Source organism: Bidens hawaiensis, unplaced genomic scaffold (genome assembly GCF_021521415.1).
Source record: "Bidens hawaiensis isolate Kalapana, Puna unplaced genomic scaffold, B.hawaiensis_p1.1 tig00011610_1, whole genome shotgun sequence".
NCBI classification, from domain to species: Eukaryota; Viridiplantae; Streptophyta; class Magnoliopsida; order Asterales; family Asteraceae; genus Bidens; species Bidens hawaiensis.
In genome coordinates, this window is record NW_027491906.1 from 229627 (window position 1) to 257548 (window position 27922).

A 27922-nucleotide genomic window follows, 5' to 3' on the forward strand; every position below is an offset into this window, starting at 1 on the left:
CCGGTAAGTTTACACGCCCCCTAGGTTTCCTTTTAGGTGACACCCAGAGATCATATCCACTAGGTTGTCTAAGGGTGTCGTATTTTAAGATCTCGGTTCCGTCATAGTTTTCATAGCCGAGAGAGATCCAAGTTTCACAAGTAGGATTCTAAACCTAGGTAGTGATTCTCCCATCTTTGAGTTTGTCTAGGTCATAGAGTTAAAGTCTATTAATGTCAGTGTCAGTTTTAGTTTAAGTATGCTTTAGTTTATAGTTAATAAATAAAAAAAAACACAAAAATCAATTAAATATATTTATTTAAGTTTTTAGTCAGAGTCTAGTTTTAGGTGTCGCTAGTGTCCTTAGGGTTCGATATCCGGACTTCATTAGGCTTTACTACAGATGATAGGTACATTTGCCTGTCTAGTGGTCTAGCATTAGGATAGTCTAAATTTATAAATTTAAAACTAGAGTGTCTAGGTTAGGTTAGGTTTTTATAGACCGCTTTCAGCACATCACAGACATAGATGAACGGACATAACTTAGCTAAAATTAGTTATAGTTAATGTAAGAGCAATGTGTTGGGTGTAAAAATTTATAAAGTAAGTTATAATGGGCCAAAAAACTTTAAATGAATATATTAACGAACGCGAATGAACGAACTGACACAAACGTAAACTAACGAACATAAATAAATGTAAGCGACTAAGTTGTAATGAGCCAAAAAACCTTTAAATGAATATATTAACGAACACAAACGAACAAACTTAAACAAACGTAAACTAACGAATATAAATGAATATATTTTGTTCATGTTTCTTCATTATTAAATAAATGAACTTCCTGCTGAATGATCCACGAACTGTTACCAAACGTTCGGTTCGTTTTTAGACCTAACAGGTCGTGTTGTGGTAACACCAACCCATTTGACTAATTTTCTTTTAAGCTTATTTTTTTTATTGGTTTTGCTAAACTTAGTTGACAGACCTATAGTTAATTAAAAGGATAGTTACAATAACAAAAGTTGGATAACTTTAAAGCTATCGACCAGAGTAGCATTTGTCTTCATAACACCTACTAGTAATGGCCTTTGATAACTTTAACAACTAACATGAAAGATGTAAAATGTCATTTATTAAAAAACAACTTTTTGGTTATATGACACTTCTATTCTATTGTGTCTGGTGTCATATATTTTGTTTAGAACTTGGGTTTGTATGTTTTAGGTTCTTACAATGTTGGCTACTTTACATGATTGTCAATAGTTTCATGGTTCTATTATGAGCTTAACGCATGCATAAAGGACTAGTTTTAATATATCGCTCTTATTGATTCAAAATTTTTCTCAAATCCGAAGAGGGAAAGATAAATGCACGGATGTTGATATTGATAGAATTTGTGAACAATGGTCGACTTTGTTGCATCCTTCATCTTCCGGTGAAATTTGTGTAAATGAAATGTAACTTTGAAATGGTGTTAATTTTGAATGGTACTATTTTATAAAATAATATATGAAATAGATTGTTTTGCTATATTTGTATTATATGTGAAAATTAGTAATTCTAAAAAAATATTTTTTTTTCTTAAAAACTTAAACCATGACATGATAGGTGTTAAAAACGCATGTAAAAAAATGTTTGTCAAGTATGTGTGTCATAGATACTTGTCATAATGCGTGTCATAGATGGGTGATAGATGACACACAAATACACATCATCTTCAGTTATGACAGAGCCTTCCATGACATGCTTTGACGTGTCATCTAGGGTATGTTTGGTTGGAAATAATGGAATAAAAGAATAATTGAATGGAAGAAGGAATGGACAAGGGAATGGAATGGATCACTACTATTCCTTTGTCTTGTTTGGTTAACCTATAGGAATGAAATGAATTATTACTTTTTGTTGTTTGGTATTAAAAAAAATTGTAGGAATAAAATAGAAACAATAAAAATACTAGTATTAATAGGAGGTTTTGATGAAAATGTCCAAGTGGTTGTTAATAAAATTGTAAGTTTATTTCATAACTTAGGGCCCACTCTTAATAGCTAGCTGGGCATTTGAATCAGTGTTAACAGTTACTCTTTTGTATGGAAAGATCTGCTTAAGTTTTAATTTCTCCTAATTATAGGATGAGCTACATGAGTCGGGATATAACGAATCATGTGGAACACATGATTTGCTCACAGAGGCCCTGGATACTAAGGAACAACGTGGATATGTGTGCGGAATGGGCAAGTTTGTAACACAAGACCAATATTTTTTTATATCCAAGACTGTTAAGCAGTACTTGGACACTGAGCAAAAGAAGACCGATGAACGGTTCAACAAACTTGAAGATGAGCTAGAGAAAATTAAAAAAGGTATATCTAGTGTTTTTGAAGCCGCAAGTTGCCAAATGGGGGGCCATGAAGAAGAGTTTGAAGAGGAACCACTTAATCAAGAATCAGCGGTAAGTCTTGGCTAAAAGTGTTTCTTTTTAATTTAAAATCTTTATGCTTTATAAGAATTCATTGCAACTAACATCAAATAATTTTTGGACAATTCGTGTTATCTTGCGGTTGATGATGCTACAAATTTAGTCGGCAAAGGATCCATTGTGGATTATAGTGTCTCGGGTATTACGAAACATATTCGTGTTATATTACAACTTTATTATCATATTTTCACATTTTTTAGAAATTTGGATCTTACTTTTCACCTTCATATAATAGGTGAGAATATTGAAGTCTTAATGCAAATATGTCTACAAGGAGACGCTTTACTACCAATTCCAATTGAAGAAGAGTTCATTGACAAGGTCAAAGATGCAGTTGGCTTTATACTAAGTTGGCCAAGACATTTAGTTATTCGATGCTCTGACTTGGTAAGTACAATTGGTGGTTTTTGTTATTAGGATGAACACAATTATATATAGCATTGGTCATTAGTTAATATTACACATAATCCATACGGATTCTGAATTTAAAAGGTAATGTTTGACCTTAAAAGTCAAAGTAATGATAACTTCAAATAAGAATGGACCTTTTACATTTATAATAGCTTGCAATGAAAAACTAACTACTTCTGATGTTAGATATGTTTTATAGTATTTAGTGACCCGAACCCGAGTTTTCCATAAAACTATCCGATGACCAGACCAACAGTGAGCTTTTAGCAAAGAAATTTGAACATACCATTTATATTTCTGAATGAATTTTTTTTTAAAGGAAAAGGTGGTGCCAAAGTTACCAATGAGAAAAAATGCAAAACGGATAAGAGAACTTGATGATGAGAATGGAGAAGAAAAGATTGTGCAAGCAAGTGGAAAAGAAAGGAAGAAGAAAAGGAGAACGGATGATGATAGAATGAAAGATATAAAAAGTAAAGGAAAAGAAAATGAGAATGAAAAAGTGATCATGCGAAAAAAGATGACGAGAGCACGGAGGAATACGAGGATAAGAATTGAGAAAAGTGGTGTTTTGAAAATGATTGCAATGATGGCTGATGCAAAATTTACAAAGGTTGATTATATAAAACTAAGGGTGTGAAGATGATCTTTTTGGGTATGAGAGTTGCGCGTGCCTATCTTCGGTTGATTTTGAAAGAGTTTTTACATTGCAGGAGATTGGCGGTGTCGCCATTATATCTTATATGATGTAATTGCTTAAATTTTATTTAAATAACCATTGTAAAACACAATTTATTTAAGCAATTTAGTTTTTTTATGTTAACAGGCACTTGTTTGAGCAAATCAATAATGGGTCAAAAAAATCATGGAATTTGTTTCGTGATCCCGACTGAAGCCTCGCCACGTGAAAGCAAATCAAATTTTAAAAATATTCATGATTCAAGTCGAAACATTGCAAATCGGATGTTCAATAGAAAGGACAATGACATCATCTTGATTCCCTACAATCCCCGGTCTAATTATCATATCCATCCAAATCAAAATATAAGTTTTATTAATTTTATTAGCTGTTTTGAGTAAATTTGGTTTTTGTTTTTTTAGAAAACATTTGGTATTGGCCGTATTGCACATGAAAACAATAACTTGCTATTACCTTGATTCTCTAAGGCCTGGCGCTATTAATTTCCAGTTGAAGCAAATTATCAATGGGTAAGTAATACAATTTATCGAAACATTATATTTTAGTATTTGATCTATTTCTTAACATTTTTGTAGTGCAATGGACTTGTACGGTACACAAAGTGGGTCAAGGGTAAAACTCAATTGGGTTAACGCTAGGGTGAGCATTTAATTCCTTATTGAAATATAGTAGCTTTAACTTCATTATATGAATCTATGTTACGATAATACTTTTTTGTTATGTATTTGAGTAGTGTCCATGTCAGCCGGGAAGTACCGAATGTGGCTATTTTATGTTAAAATTCATGAAAGAGATAGTTGATGAAGGGATTGAAATACTAGTCAATGACAATGTAAGTATAATGCTTTTATTTTTATTATTGTATCCGATTAGTAAATTCATCACGGTAGGTTTAAGTTATAGTATCAAGGTTGACTTTTTATAGTCAAAGGTGCATATTTAAGGCTGATTAAAATGTTTTGTTCATTCGTGGATTTGGGGAAGGGTTATGGTTGATATTTTTTGTGACTGATTTATAGATAATCGTATGTGGGCTATGGTGAAGTTGCTGCTATTATCTAGGCAAAGTTGCTAACAGCAAGTATAATCTCATTTATCTAGGCAGATTATAAATTCAAACATTATTTTGGACTACCTTAATACCTCTTGAACATTGTCATTAGATTTCTCTTTCTGCATCTTAATATTTTTGTATGAAATTAGAAATTACTTAGTTTGAATGAGTTACTAACTGCAAGTATAATCCCATTTCTTAGGTTGGGGGAGGGAACGATGCATACATGGATGCTGATATTGATGGAATTCGTGAAGAATGGTCGACTTTTGTGGCGTCCTTTATGTACCAGTGAAAGTTTGTATTGATGGAATTCGTGAATCGTTACCTTTGAAATGCTACTGATTTTGAATGCTTTTTAGTATTTTGTGAAATATTATGCGAAATGCATATTATATATATATATATATATATATATATATATATATGGAAATTATAATTCTGTCAGTTTTTTTTTAATATTTAAAATAATGACACGCAAATGCAGGTTCAAAAAACATGTCAAGAACGCATGTCAAAAATGCATGCCAAAAACGTGTGTCATAAATGTGTGTCATAAACAGATGACACGCAAATTCTTGTCATTTTTCTTTTATGACATGGCCTTCCTTGACACGCTTCTGCGTGTCATCTACCCCCTTTAATGACGCGCATTGCGCGTCATTAAAGGTGTATTTTCTAGTAGTGACTCATATCTCAAAATACTTAAAAAAAATGCAATGACGACGGTGGTAGTTCCGGCGACAAAAATGGTGGTGGGCGACGGTGGTGGCAATATCGGTCAGGCGGCAGGGGTGGCGGCGGTAGCATTGGTAGTGATGACGATGGTAGGGTGACGACGACGGTGGTGGTGGTGGTGATGGTCAAACGGCAGCGGTGACAATGGTTGCGGTAGTTACGAAGACGTTGGTGGTGGCAACGGGGGTCAGGTGATGGCGGTGGCGATGGTAGTGGTGGTGGTTATTATTAGGTGGTGGTGTTGTTGAGAAAGTAGGGTGAAGGAGGAATGGAATGAAAAAAAAGAAGAGGGGTGGGAAGGAATGATTTGATAGGATGTGATTCCATGTGTAGTAGATATTCCATTCTATTGAGTAACTAAACATCACTTTTTCATTCACACATAATGAATCATTCCATTCTCTCTATCATTCCTGCATATCAAACGCTACCATAGTAGACATTACATGTTCTGGTACTAGAATTGGGCTTTAAAGTTCCCCCACAACTAGTCAGCTGAAACAACGGCTAAGACATCTTTACATAATCCTGCCAAGCTGTGAGCAAAACTACAAAAGAGAGGTACGATCATGGTGTGGACATAATAAAGACGTTTTGTTTATCGTTTTCGCCTGAGTTCCGTGGTGGGTTTGAGAACATAGTACCCCACTCAAAATTAATTTTGCCAGGCAGTGATGCTTTTTTGTTGTTTTGGGAATGTTGGTGATACATGCCCTTTTTTTTCGTCCAAGAAATCCTATGTATATCAACGTCGGTTTACTTCATGTATTTTTTTATGCCCTCGTGATCGAACTGAAAACCATAAAAATCTCAGTCTTTTTTCATTAAGCCATTAATATCCTTTTAAAGTGTTGTAAGTGAGAATTAAACTTGAGTCTTCATTGAGAAACCCAAGCTCCCTACCACTACACCATATTGGATGGATACGATGGCTATTATTTATGTTATTATTTATTTTAGGTTTATTAAATTTTAATAATATCCATTAAAGGCTATTGGTTGATAATTATTCAAATTTCTAAATGAGGTTCATTATCACCATTGCTAATCCCAAATTTAAATAGTGGACTATTATCCGTTAAAAAAAAAAACTAAACGGTGTTAACTTTTTCTCAAATTTCAAACTGATTTTTAGGGCTTTTGATCGGAAGGAAGATACGAGTAAATTGATGTAAAACTTAACTCGAAACAATGTTCTAAACGACTTGATTTGTGCTTCAAATCGTGTATTAGAACTTCCAATTAATAAAGCCGTTTTTTTGGAAATGATATTATATATCTGACTTTTAAAGTAAATTTTGTAGTATTTTAGTCTCAAGATTTTTTTTGATAGATTATACATGTATATTATGTCGTTGTTTTCAATTCACATGCCAATGTTTCTTCGTACATATATCCAGAAGACCTTCATCAAATAAAAACCACGTGTCAATGTTTCTTCATACATGTATTAAGAAGACCTTCATCAAATGAAAACCACGTGTCAATGTTTCTTCATACATATATCCAGAAGACCTTCATCAAATGAAAACCACATGTCAATGTTTCTTCATGCATATATTCAGAAGACCTTCATCAATGAAAACCATGTGGTAATGTTTCTTCATGCATGTATTCAGAGAAGACCTTCATCAAATGAAAACCCATTGAGCTACATCACATTTTCAGTGCCACATCGTCCACGTACCAAGCTCAATATAACTAGAGCAATTAGCCATCTAAATCAAACACAACTGTGGAGGGTCCCAAACTCCCAATAAACCAACACAAAATGAATAAATTCAAGTAAATAGGTAACAATTACGTATACATGTTATTATATTTAATCTATGTTGGTTCCAATTCATGTGAATCAACGAGCTCATCATGATAGGTTTTCACTGAAATATGTGACAAGGTCTCTGTATATATAAGTTCGACTGCCACCTAAATAAATAAAACAAATCTGAATAAAGTATATAAAAAATTAATTCAATTATATGTTAATTTTTAACATATTGAGCACCTTATGCTTTGGTGAAATGAAATCAACATCATAAAAAGTTGTTGGATCCATACACGTATCCTCTCTAATGTCCAAATCCGCAATAGGAACTAGGACCACAAATTTCGATAGCTAAATTAGATTATGCTTTTACAAAAGTTTATATACAAACATGCATTGTATGATCCCGCAACTCAACTAACCGCATATGTATTTAAATCAACTAAGTGATTTAGAACATACAAGGGTACCCAATCAACTACCAATGGAATAAGCAAATATGGTATCACCATATAAGTGCATTAACCTCTTGCGTTGTATGTATTTTTCTTCAGTAAAATTAAATTTTAATTCACGTAAGATGCGCGATAAACTTATTTTACAACCTTTTACATCTCTCATTTTAGGTGTTGTAGGTCCTTATTCGGGTGGATCTAACAACGTCTTTGGATCAACCTAACTTAGTGCTAGCGGAAATCACACTAAGCAACCAAGAGGTCTCGGATCTTGAATTTATTTACGGTCAAGGAAAGGAGAGTGAGTGAGAAAGAGTGAGCCGAGAGAGATGAGAAGAGAAGAGTTATCAAAAGGTTTTCTATATGTATATCAAACTTCAACCACCTTGCTTCTCATGGCATGCTTCCTATTTATAGGGAAGCATGCATGAGAAGTAAAGTACTTCTAATACCCAATGGGGTTCTTTACAATGGACCGGGCCAACAATGTACAAAATGACCTATCGGCCCAAATACATAACTGAATCAATACAAAACACTAATTATACAAAACGGGGCCTAACAGGTGTCAACCCCAAAAATCGTACACACCAAGTATTTGCTCTAGCAAGAATAAGTAATTAACAATTCAACACTTCTACCTGCTGCACCGTTAACTAGCAAACCTCATAGCATTCCTATCCTATCATTCAAATTTGTGTGGCGAGTTTGTAAATTATATGATGGGGTTTTGAGTGGTTGTGAGTGTAAATTATAGGGTGGAGAGAGAAAAAGTAGTGTTTTTTTGTAAATTTGGAAAAAAGACAATGATTTTTTGTAAATTATAAGATGGTGAGAGAAAACTGTAATGGTAAAAGTATTTAAAAAATATTATTTAATTAAACAGAAAAGAGAAATATAGTGTTTTTTAGTATAATTATAGAGATGAGGATGATGGATAGATTGGAAATGCTCTCACAAAGGTTGTATATCTTGTAAAGTTATTGTTGCTTCACCAAATAGAAGGTGAAATATGTGCGTTTCTGGACGCCATCTCTCGACCAATGCGGTCAAAAAAACATAGTCAGCGGTCCTATAACCACAATCGATAGCACCATGAAACCGACAAAACGAAAACAAGCCATAACACTTGGTGGGATTGTCTGATTTCTAATAAACTCCCAAAATCATTGATCACCTCGCCTAACATTAAACGAACAATAAGTTCTATGTTCATTTGCCAAGCCAATATCATTTTCTAGAGGATGTGAGGTTTATAGACTCATTTTATAGTTTCGATTCGGAAAAAAATACAGAATTTTGAAATCACCAATCTAGCTTTAGGGGGTGTTTGGGATTCCTTATTTTACCTTCTTATAACTTTTCATTAAATGAATAAGTTACAAAAGTGTAACTTATGGAACTTTTCCTCTCACATTAAAAGCAATTCCAAACACCTTATTACTTTTCAAAAAGTTAATAAGTTATAAGTTGGTGAAAATAAGCAATCCCAAACACCCTCTTAGAATCAATTTTGTAAAAAAGTTTAGTTTCTAGTTTTTAGACGTTTTAAAATTGGGATTCCCACCAAACACACAGCTCTCTCTTCTCTTCTACAGCAACATCTTAAACCTTTTTTTTTAAATTTAATTATTTTCTGAAATACGCATAGATCAGCCGACCGACAGAATTGGTCAGTATGATGGCAGATTTTGTTGTTTTGAGAACCCGCACGTCCCGCGGACACGAATGCAACTCTGAAAACCCGTATGTGCAGAAGTTTAAGACACACTAAACACACAGCTCTCTCTTCTCACAGCAACATCTTAAACCCTTTTTTTTAAATTTAATCATTTTCTGAAATACTAGAACGCATAGATCAGTCGGCCTACCAATTAGATCAGCCGACCGACAGAATTGGTCAGTATGATGGCAGATTTTGTTGTTTTGAGAACACATGTCAAGATCTTGTTGATTTCATAAACCGTCGGACGACAGATTTTAACGGTTGTTCTGACCGTTCTTGGAATGCCCGTTTTAAGTATTTATAGAATTGATGTGCTAGTTAAGAAATGTGGTTGATCAAATGAGCCAGTTTGGTCCTTTTCCCAATAGGTAGATCGAGCCCCACACTCACATACACACATCTTTTTGTTCATAACCATCTAGTCCTTAAATCTCAAAAGCATTCCATCTATTATCATAACCAGGAAACCTTACATTAGAGCAACATGTCACTCACTCTCTATTCTGCAACCTTTCCCACCACAATCAACAACAAATGGAGGATCCCTCAAATACCTAAATCATGTTTCAATGCCACCTCGTCAACCAAGCTCAATGTAAACCGAACACCAAACCATGTAACTAGGGCTACATCAGCAACTCATGAGACGCTAATGACGGTGTTAGAGAAGAAGCGAAACAGGGGGTTTTGGTTCCGAGATTGGGATAAGGTGGACGTGACCCATCTTAGCTTGATGATTGGAAAGCACGTATTGGCTGTGTTCGCACCTTTTGTGCTCAACTGGGGTGCGTTCTGGGTGATGGTGGTCTTGTCTATCTTTACAGGGATAGGTGTTACCCTAGGCTATCACAGACTTCTTACTCACCGGAGTTTCAAACTCCCAAAATGGCTCGAGTATTTCTTCGCTTATTGCGGTGTTCATGCAGGCCAGGTATGATATATGAAACACACCATTTTTTTTAACAAGGAACACCGGATAAAACCCTTGAAAGCTCTCAGGGGGTTCGATGTCGTGAGTTGAAGAAACACTAATCGACCCCGGGGCAGATTACGGATAATCTGGGGGTTAAATAGATGTTTCCCACGAGGGGTTAGATCCGGCGAAGATGGTTCTTCTGATAACCTGCAAAACAGACACCGTGAGCTCGTCACTGAGAAGGGGGGGGGGGTACCTCCTTGTGACCACCCTCCGGCGTGAGAATCAGACTAGATTGCTCTTGAATATAAGTGTATATTAAGAGAATGACTAGAGCAGATATCAGGTAATATATCAAGATATAAGATATGAGATAAGATATAAGATGATCATACCATTCCAAGGTGTTGGAGTATTTATAGCTAAAGGTAGGTTTCCAAAAAGGTACAGCCGGCTGAATAGTGTTCCTGTTCTGCCAACTGTGGGCTACGCATATGCCATGCTGGTGGTTGGTGGATAGGCAGCGGCTGATAGTGACCAGGCCGGCTGTGTACTATTCCTGTTCCACCAACTGCAGGCCATGCACGTCCTCCGACAGGTTGGTGAGTAGGCAGCGGCTAATAGTGACATACAGTACAAGAGCGTGCTGCTCGTTATACTGTTGTCAGTGAGCTGTCGTATCCTTAGTCAGATCTTTTGTCCATACCTCGTCAGGTACAGTACAAAAGATCCTCCTGTATCGTACGGACTGGCTCATTTGGGCGGGAGTTCTCCCGGCTTTGTGCGGGAGTGTTCCCGGCTTGCTCACTCCTTCTTCAGGTGACATTACTGAATTATTATTAAGAGTTAAGTGCCTTGTGCGTGTAGCTTTGCTGCGCAGGTAGCCTTCCCTGATGGCTTGTATCCGCAGCTGCGGGAACAGGCGGAGTACTTCACCATTGGGAGGCTTTTCCTGCGGGAACAGCTTGCGTACTGCGCGTAAGGACGTCACGTCTCTGAGCATGGTGGGTCCTGCGGATCCAGTTGGTTTCTGCGCAGACGTCCCTCTTAATGGTGAGTCTTGCGGGTCCAATGGGCTCTGCTGGGACCTACCTCTTCAAGTCCCCCCCAGTCCAATGTTCTTCTCATGAATTTAATAAGTGAGGTGAACTTTTGGACTTAAGCAAAAGGTTTTGAAAAGGGTTTAGTTTTAAGGTTTTCCATGGGGATTCTTCGCGCGGAAGTCCTAATGTCACGTGCAGAAATTCCCGACTTTCCTGCTTGATCTTTGGGTATGATACGGGTAGGTCTGTAACCTCCTCGCAAGTCAGGAGCGTTGAGTCCCATTTGTGTAGATTCTCCACGAGGTTTTGGTAGTTTTGAACATAGTGATCAATTATGTTTAAACAACCAATTCCATTTTGGAGCTTCAAACAATCTAGTTCTCGACGTTCCCGCTATGCGGGGATATTATTCCCGTTTCTGCAAGCATGGCCCGGAAGATCCTTCTTGGTTTCAATTCCCTGCGGAGTGCTAGGTATGTGAAGGGTTTCGCCTTGACACTGTACCCGCACTCGTCTTATAGTTACTTTACTTCCAAGGTATTACTGGCTTCAATTCCCTGCGGGTGCTTAGTATGTGAAGGGTTTTGCCTTGACACTGTACTCGCACCCGTCTTATGGTTACTTGGTTGCCGAGGTATTCTTGTCTTCAATTCCCTGCAGGTGCTAAGTATGTGAAGGGTTTTGCCTTAACACTGTACTCGCACCTGTCTTATAGTTACTTGGTTGCCAAGGTAAGGGGTATTTTCCCGCTTACTTTTGAATCTTTTTGAAATTCGAAGAGTTGGTGAAAGGATAAGAACAGTCCAAACTGTTGAAACGTCGTCCGACGGTTTCTTCTGACAGTGTCAGGACGTGCAGGAAGTTATGGCGACGTGACAGTATATGGTCATTCCAAGCGCTTTTTCAGGCGCGTGGGCGCGATTTTTCGGGCGCGTGGTCGCGAAATTAATGGCACGCGTCCTTTCAACAGCTGTTGCCAGCTTGCTCTTTGCCACGTGTCATAGTTTCATTGCACCTGCGATTTCTCTCTCTTCCGCATTAAATTCATCGCTTTTATTGCGATGAGTATATAAAGGGGGAGAGGGTCCTTTGTAATCCACACTTTCACTTCTATCTTCCCCTTCTAAGCGATTTCCGGCGAATATTCTCTGAAATCGTTGCCTTTCATCCTTCCAGAATGTCTTCTTTTGCAGAGGAGTCTGACGTGTTCGTCGAGAATCCGTCGTCCCCTTCCGATAAGGATGACAAGAGTACTGCTGGCGAGTGCCAGTGTGCTCTTCCGGCCGACCTCTATCAGTACGTCGTCCGGAAGTTCATGCTCGAGCCGTTCGAGCCTGAGTTTCCGGAGCCACACCAGACGGTGTACGATGCCCCCAAGGGCAAGATAGGGGTGTACGCTGCATTCTTCGTTTATGGGAATCTCAGGTTCCCATTGACGAAGTTTGTATACCGTGTCTTGGAGAGGCACGGTGTGCATCTGACGGAGGTACACCCGATGGCGATCGCCAAGATCCGCCACTTTGAGTGGGTGTGCCTCATTCTGGGCGTGGAGCCCCATGTAGATCGGTTGATGACCTTCTACTCCTGGAGGTGCATCCAGGGGTGGTACACCTTGGTCAATCGGATCAAGGGTTTGAAGATCTGCGCCACCGAGCGCAGTCTTCGGTCGTGGAAGCGGGAGTTTTTTTATATCTCCGCTCGCGTCGTCCCCCTTGCGATGACGTTTAAGAATGGGAGAGCGCTCCCCGCCTTTCACGCCCTCAACTACCAGGAGGCGGAGTGGTTCGCCAAGATCTCCCGGGTCCAGACTCCGGTGTACCGCTTTGCAGAGTCCGGGATGGTGATGCTCGGGATGAGCCGGGTGTGGAAGGAGGCGTCACAGGTTCCCATCGTCCTCGAATACGGTTTGAACTCTGTCCCTTACGGTATGCTCTGTCTTCTTTGTTGATATAGGTTTTTCTTCTAACTGTTTTTTTTTATTTCAGAGGGGAATGACTTGCAGTCGCTCCTGCAGCCGCGGGAGAGTGATGGTCCCGCTCGGATGGGTACTCGTGCTCTAGATGAGAACGAGTTGCCCATCCTTGAACAGACGGCGGATCGGTTCGTGGAGGTCTACCCACCAGGCCACGAGATCCTTAGCGCAAGGCGGCCAGGTAAAGAACTTTTTGACCCTCGCCCTCTCAATGCCCAAACCTCTGCGGGAATTCCTCCAATCTTGTCATCTTCTGACGAGGAATCCGCAGATGGTCCTTTGTTGGTGCGGAAAAAGAAGGCTGCCGGCGGGAAGGGGAAGGCGAAGGTTGCCTCCACTGCCGATCCGGTGAATCGGTCTGATTCAGAGACCGAAAGCGAGGAGGTGGCGGGGAACCCTGGTGGTGATAAGACCACTGCTCCGGAGGCTGAGACGACTGTCACCTCCGAGCAGCCCAGGACGACGACGGTGAGCGGCGTGAAGAGGCCGGCTCCATCGGGTTCGTCCCCGCCTGTTCGCACCTTTAGGCTCAAGAAAACCCGTAAGTACAAACTTCCTTTACTTTTAACTTCATATCTTTCCGCCATTATACTTATATATCTTCTTTGTGCAGGCGTGGATGCTACCGCATTCCAGGGTGGAGCGGGGAGGAGCACCTCCAGACCCATGACGGTAGGTTTGGTCAACCTACTTGAGGTGATGACCCAGGCGTCTGCGCCTGCTTCAGTTGGTTCAGTTGGTCACCCGGTTGAGCCAACTGTTCCAACTGTGATGACATCTCCGCCGGCTGTCAGTGCCATATTTACTGATTCCTTCACTGAGCCGGCGGTGAATCTTACTGTGGATTCTTCCGCAGCCGCGGCCACGGTTGTGAGTTCACCTCCGGTGAGTTCACCTCCGCCGGTTTCTACCACGGCGGCCTCCGCTATGCCTCCTCCGGCGCCGGCGACTACGGCCGGTCCTTCAGGTATGTCCGGGGTTGGGGCGTCAAGCCAATCTTTGCCTCCTTCCCATCTGCCTGACCTCTTGGATGGATATCCGTTAGGTTCGGGTGATGGGTTTGGCGGCTACAGGCCTGTCGTCGACCCTACAGGTGCGTAGGGTTATTTTGGCCTTCATTTTATATATATATATATATATATATATATATATATATATATTTTTATCATCTTTTCCTAACTGCTTTTTGCTTTTGCAGTGTCAGATTCCAATGAAGTGTATGTTCCACGATGGAACATCCGCCGAGGAACAACCCTTCGGACGCCTGTAGAATGCGTCGAATGGGCGCGCCACGCCGCCCCCGCTGGTGCGCTGGGGGAGGCCATGTCCAGCTACCAGGAGGGTAGGCTGTCGAATGAACTGCGGATTCTCCTTGCCCGGATGCAGCCGCGCGTCGAGTTGCTTTGTCGTGAAAACGACAAGTTAAAGACGGCGCGTAGCCTGGAAGTGGCTCAGGCGCGGGCCATCCTGGAGGAGAACAAGAGGCTTGCCGCAGTGGCTGCGGAAAAGGAGAAGGCCTTCCAGGCCCTTGAAGTTGAAGTTCAGGCCCGTCTCGAGGCCCGTTCCAAGGCTGCCCAAGCTGTTAATGAACAGCTTCGGCTGGCTAAGGAAACTGCACGGAACGCAACTGAGAGGGCCACCAAGGCTGAAGCTGTTGCTGAGCCTCTACGCATTGAGAATGAGGAGCTTAAAGCCAAGCTAGAGAGGCTCCAGCAGGCTCATGATGCCTTGGCTATGGAAGACGCCAAAAAGCTCCAAGAGATCTTGGACCAGAGGGGCGTGCTTGACCACACTGAGCGGAAGCTAAAGGCGTTGAAGAGGCTGCTGCTAAGGAAGTGTTGCTCGCCAACCTTAACAAAAGTGAAGCCGAACGCACCCGTAACCAAGCTCAAGCCGCCCTCCAGGAGGCTCTGGTTGCCAAGGAATGGCTTCTTCGAGAAGCGTTGTCTCAGGTATGCGTAATTTCATAATATCTTTACGCTTTTCTTTGTAAATAGAAAATGTTTTGATACTTGTATTTTTTCTTGTAGGTTGTGCATCGAGTCTTCACGGGCACATCATACGACGATGCCATGAGCGCAGCCCTCAACGCTTCTCATGAGGATGGGGAAAAGGCCGGCTTCCTGCTTGGTCTAGGGTTCGTTGAGAAAGGCATCCCGCCTTCCAACTTCCCTTTATATGATGTGGATACTGAAGCTGTATATGACCAAGCAGTGAACCAGTATGCCGCCTTCCCGCATCCGGTGGTGGAGAAGGTGAACGAAGTTGCTGCTGCTGATGATGGGCTAGCCATTCTAAAGACCTTCCTTGAACCGCCACAGCCAACTGATGGTGCGGGTACAAGTGGGTTTGGAGGGAGTGGTCCTGAAGCTTGAACCTTAAGATCCCTTCCCACTGTTAGGATATGTTTACATTGTATAGATTTATATTCTTGTAGGCGGGTAGTTACCCGGCCATTCTTGTAATTAATTATTATGAAATATAAATCTTTGTGCGGGTAAGACCGCTACTTTCACTGGATGACTTGCTTTATAAACGTTATATGACTTGCTCATGCATACTTTAGTTTAAATTAGCAACTTTCCAAGTGTTTAGAATAAGTTAACCTTTGAACGTGGTAGATAATAGGTTGAAGTTTTGCTTCCTCCTTCGTGATTGTGCGGGTAAGACCGTCACTTGCACTTAGTAGGATGGCTAAAACTTTACCTATTCTGACCTGCGTGGAGGTTTTCCTCATCTTTTCGTTATGAATTTTCTAAGTGTTTAGAATAAGTTAACCTTTGAACGTGGTAGATAATAGGTTGAGGTTTTGCTTCCTCCTTCGTGATTGTGCGGGTAAAACCGTCACTTGCACTTGGTAGGATGGCTAAACTTCACCTATATCTGACCTGCGTGGAGGTTTTCCTCATCCTTCCGTTAGAAATTTTCTAAGTATATTGAATAGGTTAACCGTTCGACGCGTGGTTGTCAATAGGTTAGTTCGGTTTCTTCTATCATGATTTGTGCGGTTAGGACCGGCACTTTCATTTAGTGGGATCACCAAACTTTACCTATGACTGACCTGCGTGAAGGTTTGCCGTTTTTTGTGTTTATGCGGGTTTTGCCACCGTCCACACAACGATTTCTTTACACTTATTTATGCGGTGAAAACCTGCATCAGTGTTTTGAATAAATTAACCGTTCGACGTGCGGTTGTCAATAGGTTAGTTCGGTTTCCTCTATCATGATTTGTGCGGTTAGGACCGGCACTTTCATTTAGTGGGATGACCAAACTTTACCTATGACTGACCTGCGTGAAGGTTTGCCGTTTTTTGTGTTTATGCGGGTTTTGCCGCCTTCCACAAGCAACGACTTCCCCACTTATGTATGCGGTGAAGACCGGCATATCAGTGTGGAAAGTTCATAAGTATAAATGTAAGATCATCAGCATCAATGTTCTAAGGAGAATCATTTCCATTAGAAGTGGCTCTGGGCCTTTTCTTTACAAGTTTGGAATTGATCTACATGCAAACTGTGTAATTGAGCTCCCTTCCATGTTGTTGAGATGGGAGTGCCATCGAGCCGATATGCACCTGGTTCGGGATCTCGTTGCTTACGCAGTATGTAGTCTCCAACATTGAAGCTGCAATTTTATTCGTGTTTTCCCCAACTGGGGTTCTACACGCATCAGCCTGCTCAGCGTTCGTTACGCCAAGAGGTGCGCGAGCGTCCCATCTCTGACGAATGCTTCGACGATGTCCTTCACGTCTGTGCATTCTTCAGTGTTGTGGCCTTTTGTCCTGTGAAAGTCACAGTATTTGCTCCGATCAGCATTGTGACGATGTCGGATTATTGGAGCCTTTGGCCATGGGAGCTTCTCAGTGGCGAATATCTCGGTGACGCTTTTGGTGAGTGGCGTCCATCTGTTCTGGTTCGACTGTACGTTATCCCTTCCGCCTAACCGATGTTGCAAGCCGGATGAGGTGTCAAAGTTTACCCTTGACTGCCAAATGCCTATCCTCCGCTTTTTGTTTACTCGGGCGGTAAGGACGCTGTCTTCTCTTGTTTTCTGGGTGTAGAGGTTTGTGCTCTGGGGAAGATCTCTACCCAGTTGCTTCTCCGTTTCCGCAAAGCGTTTAGCTGCTGTCATGATGGCATCCCATGTGGATGGCATGCCATCTTTACCCGTTAAGGTGCGGATAAGCTCTGGGTCTTTCGCGCCCTGGATGAAAGCAGCGCGAACAAGATCTTCGCTAATATTACCCAGACTTAGCTTCTTTGAGTTGAAGCGAGTGATGAAGTTTGGCAAAGATTCATCTTCCTCTCGGATGCAGTTGAGGATTGTCCATTGCTCTTCGGTATACTTTCTTTGTTGGCTGAAGTGTTGGCTGAACTTCTGCTGGAAGTCTGCCCAATCGTAGATGTGGTGGACCGGTAGGCGGTCGAACCACGCTCTGGCTGCTCCAACCAGCGTCATCTGGAACATATAACACCACGTGGGTTCCGTCCAGTTGCTGACGGTTGCCCCCGCTATGAATCTGTTCAAATGATCATCTGGGTCAGATATACCATCATAGGTGCCGATGTTTGACATCTGTTTGGCACTTTTTGGGGCGATTGCTTCCGCAATGTCCCTTGCAAATTTGGACGTTCCCGCTTTTGCAGCAGTTGGTCTAAATGTTTTGGAAAAGTCACGTGGGTTTCCAACCGCGTTTTTTGGTTTGAAGGTTTCTCCAAAATGCCTTCTCGGTTGGGAGTCCGTTTCCTTACGCTTCCCTTTTGCCCTATGACGAGGGTTTGCGTCACTATCGGATTCCTCCGAATCATCGTCCAAGTACTCTCCGAATTCATCAGCCTGTTGGAGTGAACGTAAGCGTTCATCCAACTCAGCTTGGAATTCTTTTTGACGTGCTTCCGCCCACGCTTTAACTTCATCGAGTGTTTGGCGGGGGAGCCTCGTTCGTTGTCTCTCTAACTGGGTATCGGTGAATCCCAGTGAGAGATTATTTACTGCACTTGCCCCAGCTTGGTTAACCGGGGTAGTGTTCGTAAAAACTGTGTAGTCGCCGGTGTTCCCCCAGTAGCTGGGGTTGTGATTACCGGGGCTTCTTGGTCACTCGTTGGTTTTGGGACCGGAGTACTTTTAACCATCTTTCCAGAAGTTTGAAAAAACTGAAAGTAGTTCTAGCTTTTATGCACGGATGGCGCCAATGAAGAAACACTAATCGACCCCGGGGCAGATTACGGATAATCTGGGGGTTAAATAGATGTTTCCCACGAGGGGTTAGATCCGGCGAAGATGGTTCTTCTGATAACCTGCAAAACGGATACCGTGAGCTCGTCACTGAGAAGGGGGGGTACCACCTTGTGACCACCCTCCGGCGTGAGAATCAGACTAGATTGCTCTTGAATATAAGTGTATATTAAGAGAATGACTAGAGCAGATATCAGGTAATATATCAAGATATAAGATATGAGATAAGATATAAGATGATCATACCATTCCAAGGTGTTGGAGTATTTATAGCCGAAGGTAGGTTTCCAAGAAGGTACAGCCGGCTGAATAGTGTTCCTGTTCTGCCAACTATGGGCTACGCACATGCCATGCTGGTGGTTGGTGGATAGGCAGCGGCTGATAGTGACCAGGCCGGCTGTGTACTATTCCTGTTCCACCAACTGCAGGCCATGCACGTCCTCCGACAGGTTGGTGAGTAGGCAGCGGCTAATAGTGACATACAGTACAAGAGCGTGCTGCTCGTCATACTGTTGTCAGTGAGCTGTCGTATCCTTAGTCAGATCTTTTGTCCATACCTCGTCAGGTACAGTACAAAAGATCCTCCAGTATCGTACGGACTGGCTCATTTGGGCGGGAGTTCTCCCGGCTTTGTGCGGGAGTGTTCCCGGCTTGCTCACTCCTTCTTCAGGTGACATTACTGAATTATTATTAAGAGTTAAGTGCCTTGTGCGTGTAGCTTTGCTGCGCAGGTAGCCTTCCCTGATGGCTTGTATCCGCAGCTGCGGGAACAGGCGGAGTACTTCACCATTGGGAGGCTTTTCCTGCGGGAACAGCTTGCGTACTGCGCGTAAGGACGTCACGTCTCTGAGCATGGTGGGTCCTGCGGATCCAGTTGGTTTCTGCGCAGACGTCCCTCTTAATGGTGAGTCTTGCGGGTCCAACTGGGCTTTGCTGGGACCTACCTCTTCATGAGTCCTATCCATCTAGTTGTGTTTCACCTTGAGGCTTAAACCCGGGAATATGGCACATAGTGGGATTTAAACCCGCGAAGTCAAAAGAAGCAACCCTTAATTAGGTGATCTAAGGAAAAACTCCTTAGAACCCCATAAAAGTGGGAATGGCTAAACGTACATCTTATAACCTCATGCTGTGCCATTATATTGTGTTTTATTCATGTTCTTTTATTGAAATAAAATGCGCAGAGAGATCCAATATTTTGGGTTAGTGTACACAAGAACCACCACAAGTACACTGACACAGAAAAGGACCCTCATAGCCCAAGAGAAGGTTTTTGGTTCAGTCATATTGGTTGGTTCCATTACAATGAGTATCTTGCTACAAAGGTGAGTGCTGCATCTTTTGCAAAATATATATTTTACATGCATGCTTAATTAGTTTAAGTTTAAGTTTAAGTTGGAGTTGGAGTTTGAGTTGAAGTTTTTATGTCATCACAATCAATTAGTGTGGAGAATCAAAAAGTGGACAATATTCTAACGTCCCGGAGCTAAAAGCGCAATGGTTCTATAGATTTCTTCATGATACATATGTTTGGCATACAATAGGACTTGGAACCCTACTATATGTGCTTGGAGGCTTTCCTTACCTTGCTTGGGGAATGGTATAATTAAATATGCACAATCATACATTATTTATTTTAGTGTAGATTTTATGTTTTGATAAATGAATACTTTAATTCTAGTTGGATGAGTAAATCCATGTAGGGCATGAGAGCAGTGATGGTTAACCACTTCACCTTCTTTGCAACCTCTGTATGCCATATATGGGGTGAGAGGCCATGGAAGACCCCGGATACCTCCACCAATAACTGGTACGTTAGCGTGTGTGTGTCTATATATATATATATAGGGGAGATTTCAAATGAAAACCCTTTTGAGTTTTAAGAACTCGAAAGAACTTAACATAACGATTTTTTTTTCGAAATTTTTTTTACACATGCGTAATATATGTAGGTTACATATACGTAAAAAAATTACATAATTTTTTACGCACCGAGTCGACTTTTTACACATGTGTAACGGACGCAAAAGTTTGTGTAATCACTTACATATTTATTCTCTCTCTTACTTTGACTTTTTGGTCAGATTTAATCTCAACCACATATTCCAATCCATTTAACATACATTTAATTAAATGGATTGGAATATGTGGTTGAGATTAAATCTGACTAAAAAGTCAAAGTGTATCTATATATAGAGAGAGAGAGGAGGAATATTTTGAGAATCGCGTTGAGTTTTAAGAACTTAAGAACTCAATTCTTGGCCACACATTTAATTAAATGGATTGAAATATGTGGTTGAGATTAAATCTGACCAAAAAGTCAAAGTATGAGAGAGAATAAAGTTGTAAGTGATTACACTAATTTTTACGTCCATTACACATATGTAATAAGTCGACTCGGCGCGTAAAAAATTCTGTAATTTTCTTACGTATATGTAACCTACATATATTACGTATGTGTAAAAAAAATTGTTACACTGAGTTCTTTCGAGTTCTTAAAACTCAAAGGGGTTCTCATTTGAAATCTCCCATATATATATATATATAGAAGTATAGTTTGAAAACCCTCTTGAGTTGAGAAAACCCGTGAAAACCCTATGTAACATCGTTTTTTTTTGTTGTTACATGTAATATATGTTGTTACATTTAATACAAAATATCGAAAACATAAAAAAAATGTTTTGCTATTTTTTTTACATTTGTTTAGTAATTTTTATATATATTTTCAAGAGTGAGAAAATGTAAATAAACTTTTATATTTTTTATTAACTTTAATTGTGGACCACAAGATTTAATCTTTAATTAAAAACATGTGGTTGAGAATGAGTTTATAGAGTTTTCACAACTCAAGTGGGTTTTTATTCTAACCTAACCTTATATATATATATATATATATATATATATATTAGATTTTATCCCCCGTATTACGGGGGTTGTTTTATATTATTCGTTTTTAATATTTATATATTTATATTTGGATTTTAATTTTATTTATTGTAAGAAAGTTAATAATTAATATAGTTGAGGTTTGAGATGAAATGATTTCACAAATAAATGATATGTTATCTTCCGGTTTAAAAGCTATCTGGGTTTGATGATACCCATTACCCGTTTATTCTCTTTATTATAAAATTATTTCTTAATTATAAATAATATATTTTTTTTAAAATAAAATAGGATATTAATTTTTAGTATATTCCTATTTTATAGGATTTTCATATCAAATATTTGATAAGATTATTTTTTTAATTTAATGAGATGTTATAACCCGTTTAAGAGCTATCTGGGTTTGTTGAGACCCATACCCATGAATTTGGGTTAAATCAATGAGAGGCCTCCATTAAAAATCAAGAATCTGGCAGCTTTCATAAAAAGGGGGTGCGACCACATCACGACACATAGGATTTTTGGGTTTTCTTATATATATATATATATATATATATATATAGAGAGAGAGAGAGAGAGAGAGAGAGAGAGAGGAAGTATAGAATGAAAACCCATTTGAGTTGTGAAAACCCGTGAAAAAATAGGGTAAGGTTAAAATAAAAACCCACTTGAGTTATGAAAACTCTAGAAATTCATTCTCAATCACATGTTTTTAATTAAAATTTAAATCTTGTGGTTCACAATTAAAGTGAATAAAAAATATAAATATAACTTTTTTTCTCTCCAGAAAACATATATAAAAATTAGTAAAAAGGTGTTAAAAAATAGCAAAACAATTTTTTTTAGTTTCGATGTTTTGTATTAAATGTTACAACGGGTTAGGTTATAATAAGAAGTATACTTTTTGTAGGAAGGATAAGAAATAATCTTGTCGATTGATTTTGAATATGGAGGGTCGAGATTAATTTAGGGGAAATCAAGTGTGAAAGAAGGGGTGGCATAAAATGGATAACACATTTGTTGACTTTCTCTCTTCACATGCAAGGCACATGTCAAATTCACTCATCATTTTAAAACGCCCATAACTTTTTTTGCAACGTTTTTATTAAAAAACAAATTCACCATAATAACGAGTGTCTTTTTATCTTTTATATGAGTACCATATTGTAATATAAAAATTAAAAAAAATTAATGGATTTTTTACAAATTGTGTTTTACCTAATTGTGTTTTACAATATTGTGTTATACAATATTATTTTTCATTGTGTTTGTTTTTTTCATTGTGTTATACAATTATGTTTTTTATTGTGTTTTTATCATTGTGTTTTTTTTATAGTGTTTTTTTTCATTATGTTTTTTACATTGTGTTTTTCATAGTGTTTTCCATTGTGTTTTTTCGGACCTTTCCGGCGAGGTTGTGGCGGTGGGTGACGGTTGTGGTGGCGGTGGAGTGGTGGTGGTTGTAAGAGATGAGTGAAGATGTAATTGGGTTTCATATAAGTGGGTTTTTGAAATTAATGTAAGTGGGTTTTGAGATTAAATTAAGTGGGTTTTGATATTAAAATGTTAGACTAAAATACCCTCCTTCCTAGCCTTCTTGGGAAAATCAAACTTCTTATTTGAACATAACCCATGTTACAACATATATTACGTATGTAAAAAAAATGATGTTACATAGGGTTTTTACGAGTTTTCACAACTCAAGAGGGTTTTCATTCTATACTTCCCCTGTATATATAGGTGGTATGGGTATGGGTTTCATGTTTGGATAAGATTGAAGATAAAGTGGATGATCATATAGCCTTAAATACTGGTGGGTGGCATTCTTAACGTTCGGAGAGGGTTGGCATAACAATCACCATGCGTTTCCAAGCTCTGCATGTCATGGAATGGAATGGTGGCAATTGGACTTGACATTGGAGTTGATAAAGTTTCTAGAGATGGTTGGATTGGCAAAAGATGTTTGGTTGCCGACTGAGGCTGAGAAAACAAGAATGATGAGCTCATAGTTATATGTGTGTGAAAGGGAAATCTTCAAAACTAAATCAGACCACCACTTCTAATAATATTCACATTATATCTATATAATTTAACTAAACGGATTTTGTTTATTTCAAAAGTGGTTTTAATGCGAGTAGTTATTATAACCAATCACATCTTGTCTTTTTATTTTACCTTTAAATTATATGTAAAGCATAGTGGTAATCTATCATAATCTTATATATGATAACTTTTAATGGTAGGAGGTTTCAAATGTTATTTATATCTTTTTTTAAAATATTATTTGTCTATCACTTTATCCCAATGTACATCAACCGTCCAAGAAATAAACATGCTTTCATAACATACTCGTTCATATGCTCTTTTTAAACATTTATGCACCCTAACCATTCAATTTTTTTGTTTTTTATAACAAATTTTTTATGCCTCCTCTACGTATGTATATGGATATATATGTAAGTACCAAGGTTGTAAAAGTCATTAGGTTGTCCTAGGCGGTCGACTGGGGAGTTACGAGTACTCGGGAGTAGTCGGGGATTACTTGGAAAATATCTAAGGAGTACTCGGCCGAGACGGGGAGTACTCGACTGAGGAGGGGAGTAATCGCAGAGTACTCGGCCGCCTACTCGGGAGTTTTACAACATTGGTAAGTACATACGTATGAGTGTAGGTACGTATCATTTGATTATTTGTATCTAGACACCAACGTATGTTCGTACATGACTATGTATGTACGTACGAATTTGGGTGTACGTTGGTGTGATAGTATGTATGTAATTAACTGTTTAGGGATGTACATATAACTTATGTAGTTAGGTATGAGCGTAGTTGTAAATCTTAATATGCACGGGGTTTTAGTATGACTGTATGTAAGTACATATGCGTTCGGGTATGTACGCGGGCCATTTGGTAGGTATGTATTGATGTATGTAGGCATGTACGTATGAACGTAGGTATGTATGTATGTACATTTTTAATATCCAAATAAACAACTTTAATTATTATATGGTCTTCATTTTAAATTCCCGTGCAACATCCAAGTAAACAGTGAATGTGTGAAATGAAAAAAAAGGTTAAATTTCGGTGTAAATATTCAAATAAACAACTTTATTAAACATTATGTTGTCGTCGTTTTAGTATAAAATTTATTAAAAACAAGTTGTATCTAAAACTAAAAATTCTATGTTATGTACCTGCAAGAAATAAAACACATTCAATGTTTAATTGTTGTTTCTTTTTATTAACTACACACTAATGACTTATTTGCCCTTTTAAGCAATTAACATCTGATAACATGTTCTTGATATTTACTAAATTGCTATGGTGTAATATAAACCATTGATTTGTGCAATTAACGGTTAAGATTTACTTCTTACACTTCTTGCTATAATATCACTTCTCACAAGATTCATCTCCTTAACTAAACAACATATTTTTCTTTAAATTTTAATTACTTCTCAAAAACCATCCAACTCTCTATTTAATCTTACTTGATTACAAACACTTATTTTATTATTTTTCTTCATTTTCATACACTCACAACAAAATATATAAGCGGTTAAATATGAACATTTACATATACAAGAGTACTTTAGTTTTTTCTAAAGAAAATTGTTGTATAGAATTCATGTGATGATGTTTTAATTATTTCTTCTATTTTTTATTATATCATATAAAGTTATGAATGTAAAGCTCCTATATCAACGCTCTAAATAGTGAGGAAGGAAGTGAGCACTCCTTTAGATGGTTTGGTTAATGCCACGAACATCTAAATTTAAATTAGAATCCTTATCTATATCAATATAATTTAATTAGAAACACATTTACATATAAAATTTATTCATCTTTTAAAAATTTTGTTATATCCTATTCCCTATATATGTTCTTTATTCAATAAATAACACTTGCTTTTTATCTTTTATTATACTTTATCATTTTTCACGCATACAAAAAAATATGATGAATATATGAAGAGTATGTATTGTAAAGCCAAAAATGTGACTTACGATTTCAAAGAACGAAACCCGTTAAATATTAATGGTCAAGCAAATAAAGTTGGCGAAAAATCCAGTTACAAGACGAGAGTTTCGGTGCACGCCTTTAACTTCAACAGGAAGGAGATGTTCTAGAATATGTGTCTTTTGCTATAAATAAGACATTGTTGTTTTATTTATGTTTGTGTTTTGTAAGGTGTTTTCACCCACCCAAGGGGAGCTCACCTTGGGTGGGATCGGTTCGTTTAATATTATAAATTTTTTATCCGATAACGAGATCGTTCGTTTATCTTATCTTTAGTTGTTTTCGTTCGATCGTTTGATTTCAATGCACTTGTCTCGATCGCTTATCAAGAACAAAATCCATTCGTTTTTGGATCCGGTTTCGGGACCTACACTTGGTATCAGAGCGGTTTTGAATCGGCTGATTCAACTTTGTTCTTGATATTCAAGTTCTAATTCCGCATTACCCTAACCGAGACGTTAATTTCTTGAAGACCCTTTGAATTTTTTAAAACAAAGTTGAAGATCTTGGAAATAAAATTAGAAATAATCGTGCTAGAAGTTCGTCTTGTGTGTAGATCTGGATTCGTAACCATTTTTGAGGTTTGTCTTAGGGTTTTTGTGCAAAACACGAAGAACAATGGGCGTGTTGCAAGTTAGATATGTTCGTTATCATGAAATTGGAAATCAACTTGTGTTTAGCAATATTGTTGGTGGTTGTGAATGGCGGTATAATGGTGACGGTGTGGAATGGTGGTGGCTAGAACAAGGTTCTCCGGTGAACGGTTTTCTGGCAAAGGATGCCCATGACCGTGCAATGGTGGGTTATAGATAGATGCCGGCAACCACTGATAACAATGATGAAGCTGTCGGAATGTTATGGTTTTCCGGTAGGGTTAACCTCTGGTGTGCTAAGTGGCGATTGTGGTGACTGAAACACAGCTATCCAGTTGGATTTGTCGGTGACAGGTGGATATGGAGGAAGTCGTGACGATGGTTGTGGTTTTGGAGGCCGGAAACCGGGTTTCCAGTGGCTGTAGATCTGGCTCAATTTTTCGACAGAGGACAGTCACCGGTGGTCGGTATATTGGAAAGTGGCAGCTTTAAACGAAAGACGAAGATTGATGGTTGCTGGGTCATGGCTGATGGATGATGTACTTGAATATTAGGGTTTATGTTGTGTGGTGGTGAAAGGATGAAGAGGTAGCAAGGTAGAACAACGCACAACTAGGTTTTATAGAATTTCTTTACCTGTGTAAGTATTAACAACCCAACAAGTATTGATTTTCTTTTGGCTGAATTCATTCAAAGCCCATATGCTATTTATTTTTGGGCCTGGTTCTTGCTCCAAATTCACCGTGGCTGCCCCATATGAAAAATGAATTTGTTTATTTGGGTATATTGTGTGAAATTATTTTTAGGTTGATAAATTGATAATGTTCGGATTGACCAAACTAAAGAAAGTCCAAATTCACATTGTTGTTTTATTTTATGTGTGTGTTTTGTATGGTGTTTTCACCCACCTGAAGGGATCTCACATTGGGTAGGATCGGTTCGTTTAATATTATAAATCCTTTATCCGATAACGAGATCGTTCGTTTATATTTTCTTTATTTGTTTTCGTTCGATCGTTTTATTTCACCGCACCCAGCTCGATCGCTTATCTAGAGAAAAATCCGTTTGTTTGTCGGATCCAACTTCGGGAAGTTAATAATATACTTAGGGTATGCTTGGCAAAACTAGTTGGTGACTGTTAACTGGAAGCTGCTGGCTGGTAGCTGGAAGCCGGTAGCGGGTAGGTGTTAGCTTGTAGTTTTTAGAAAAATTTAGGTATTTGACAAAGTAGCTGGAACTTTTAATAAAACTAGCCGAGTGCCCGCGCAGTGCGTTGTTCTAATCTGAAAACTGTTATGACCTGACCCCTTTCGACTTAAAACTCTACCAACACGAACTAAACTAAATTAGCCCTTTCTACATCGACTCGTTCCGACCCAAATTTGGTGTAACATCCGTACTTTAAGAATATTAAATAAAAGAAGTTTTTATTTATTTGTTTGCCGTATGTCGTTATTTAATTCTGTTAAATAATAATGGGGTGGAGTATTAGGCTTAGGATTTAAGTATGGACTTGAGAATGATTACGGGACTAAGGTACATGAGCTTGGAGTATATAAGTTCATAAATCCTCCTAAAACCTAAGCATCCTCATTCATTGATCCTTAACCTCCAGACACACATACACACTCTCTGTACACACACGAACACTCCCTTTCTTCCTTATTTCATTCAAGATCCAAGATTGATTTCCTTTTACTCAAGCAACATCAAAGAGCAAAGAAAAACCCGTCTAGATTCGTGAGGTCCAATATCCAAACCTAATCAATATCTAGAAAGGTATGTCTTAAATTAAAGGTTTAAGTTTTGATGTTGGTTTATTGTAAGATTCAAAGATTTAGATGAACCGGATCTTGTTAAGCAAGAAAAGTGTGAAATTTATAATAGGAAAGTTACTTGAGTTAGATAGTTTGAACAAGTGATGTTCGGGGCGTATCGAGCAAAGAAATGGA

At 38.9% G+C, this 27922-nt stretch overlaps 2 protein-coding genes and 1 long non-coding RNA gene across 4 annotated transcripts; all 3 read left to right on the plus strand.

The window, feature by feature from the left end:
- The first annotated feature begins 2518 nt into the window (after positions 1-2518).
- Positions 2519-3270, plus strand: LOC143538340 (uncharacterized). Its single transcript, XR_013136236.1, has 3 exons — positions 2519-2597; positions 2694-2845; positions 3189-3270. It is a non-coding gene; the product is annotated as an uncharacterized LOC143538340 (long non-coding RNA).
- A 238-nt stretch (positions 3271-3508) lies between these two features.
- Positions 3509-4926, plus strand: LOC143538343 (uncharacterized). 2 transcript variants are annotated; one of them, XM_077031921.1, is made up of 6 exons: positions 3509-3617; positions 3696-3882; positions 3971-4078; positions 4145-4181; positions 4303-4401; positions 4826-4926. In XM_077031921.1, the coding sequence occupies exons 2-6, from the start codon at positions 3719-3721 to the stop codon at positions 4916-4918; spliced, it is 501 nt and encodes a 166-aa protein (XP_076888036.1). In that variant the 5' UTR covers positions 3509-3617; positions 3696-3718; the 3' UTR covers positions 4919-4926. The 2 variants fall into 2 exon arrangements, with proteins under 2 accessions (XP_076888036.1, XP_076888035.1); XM_077031920.1 differs by having other exon boundaries at positions 3525-3617; positions 4145-4208.
- Positions 4927-9785: 4859 nt separating this feature from the next.
- On the plus strand, positions 9786-23366 carry LOC143538357 (delta-9 acyl-lipid desaturase 2-like). Its single transcript, XM_077031934.1, has 5 exons — positions 9786-10238; positions 19656-19796; positions 19916-20071; positions 20175-20281; positions 23159-23366. Exons 1-5 carry the CDS (start codon positions 9792-9794, stop codon positions 23364-23366), a joined length of 1059 nt encoding a protein of 352 aa, XP_076888049.1. The 5' UTR covers positions 9786-9791.
- The last annotated feature ends 4556 nt before the right edge of the window (positions 23367-27922 follow it).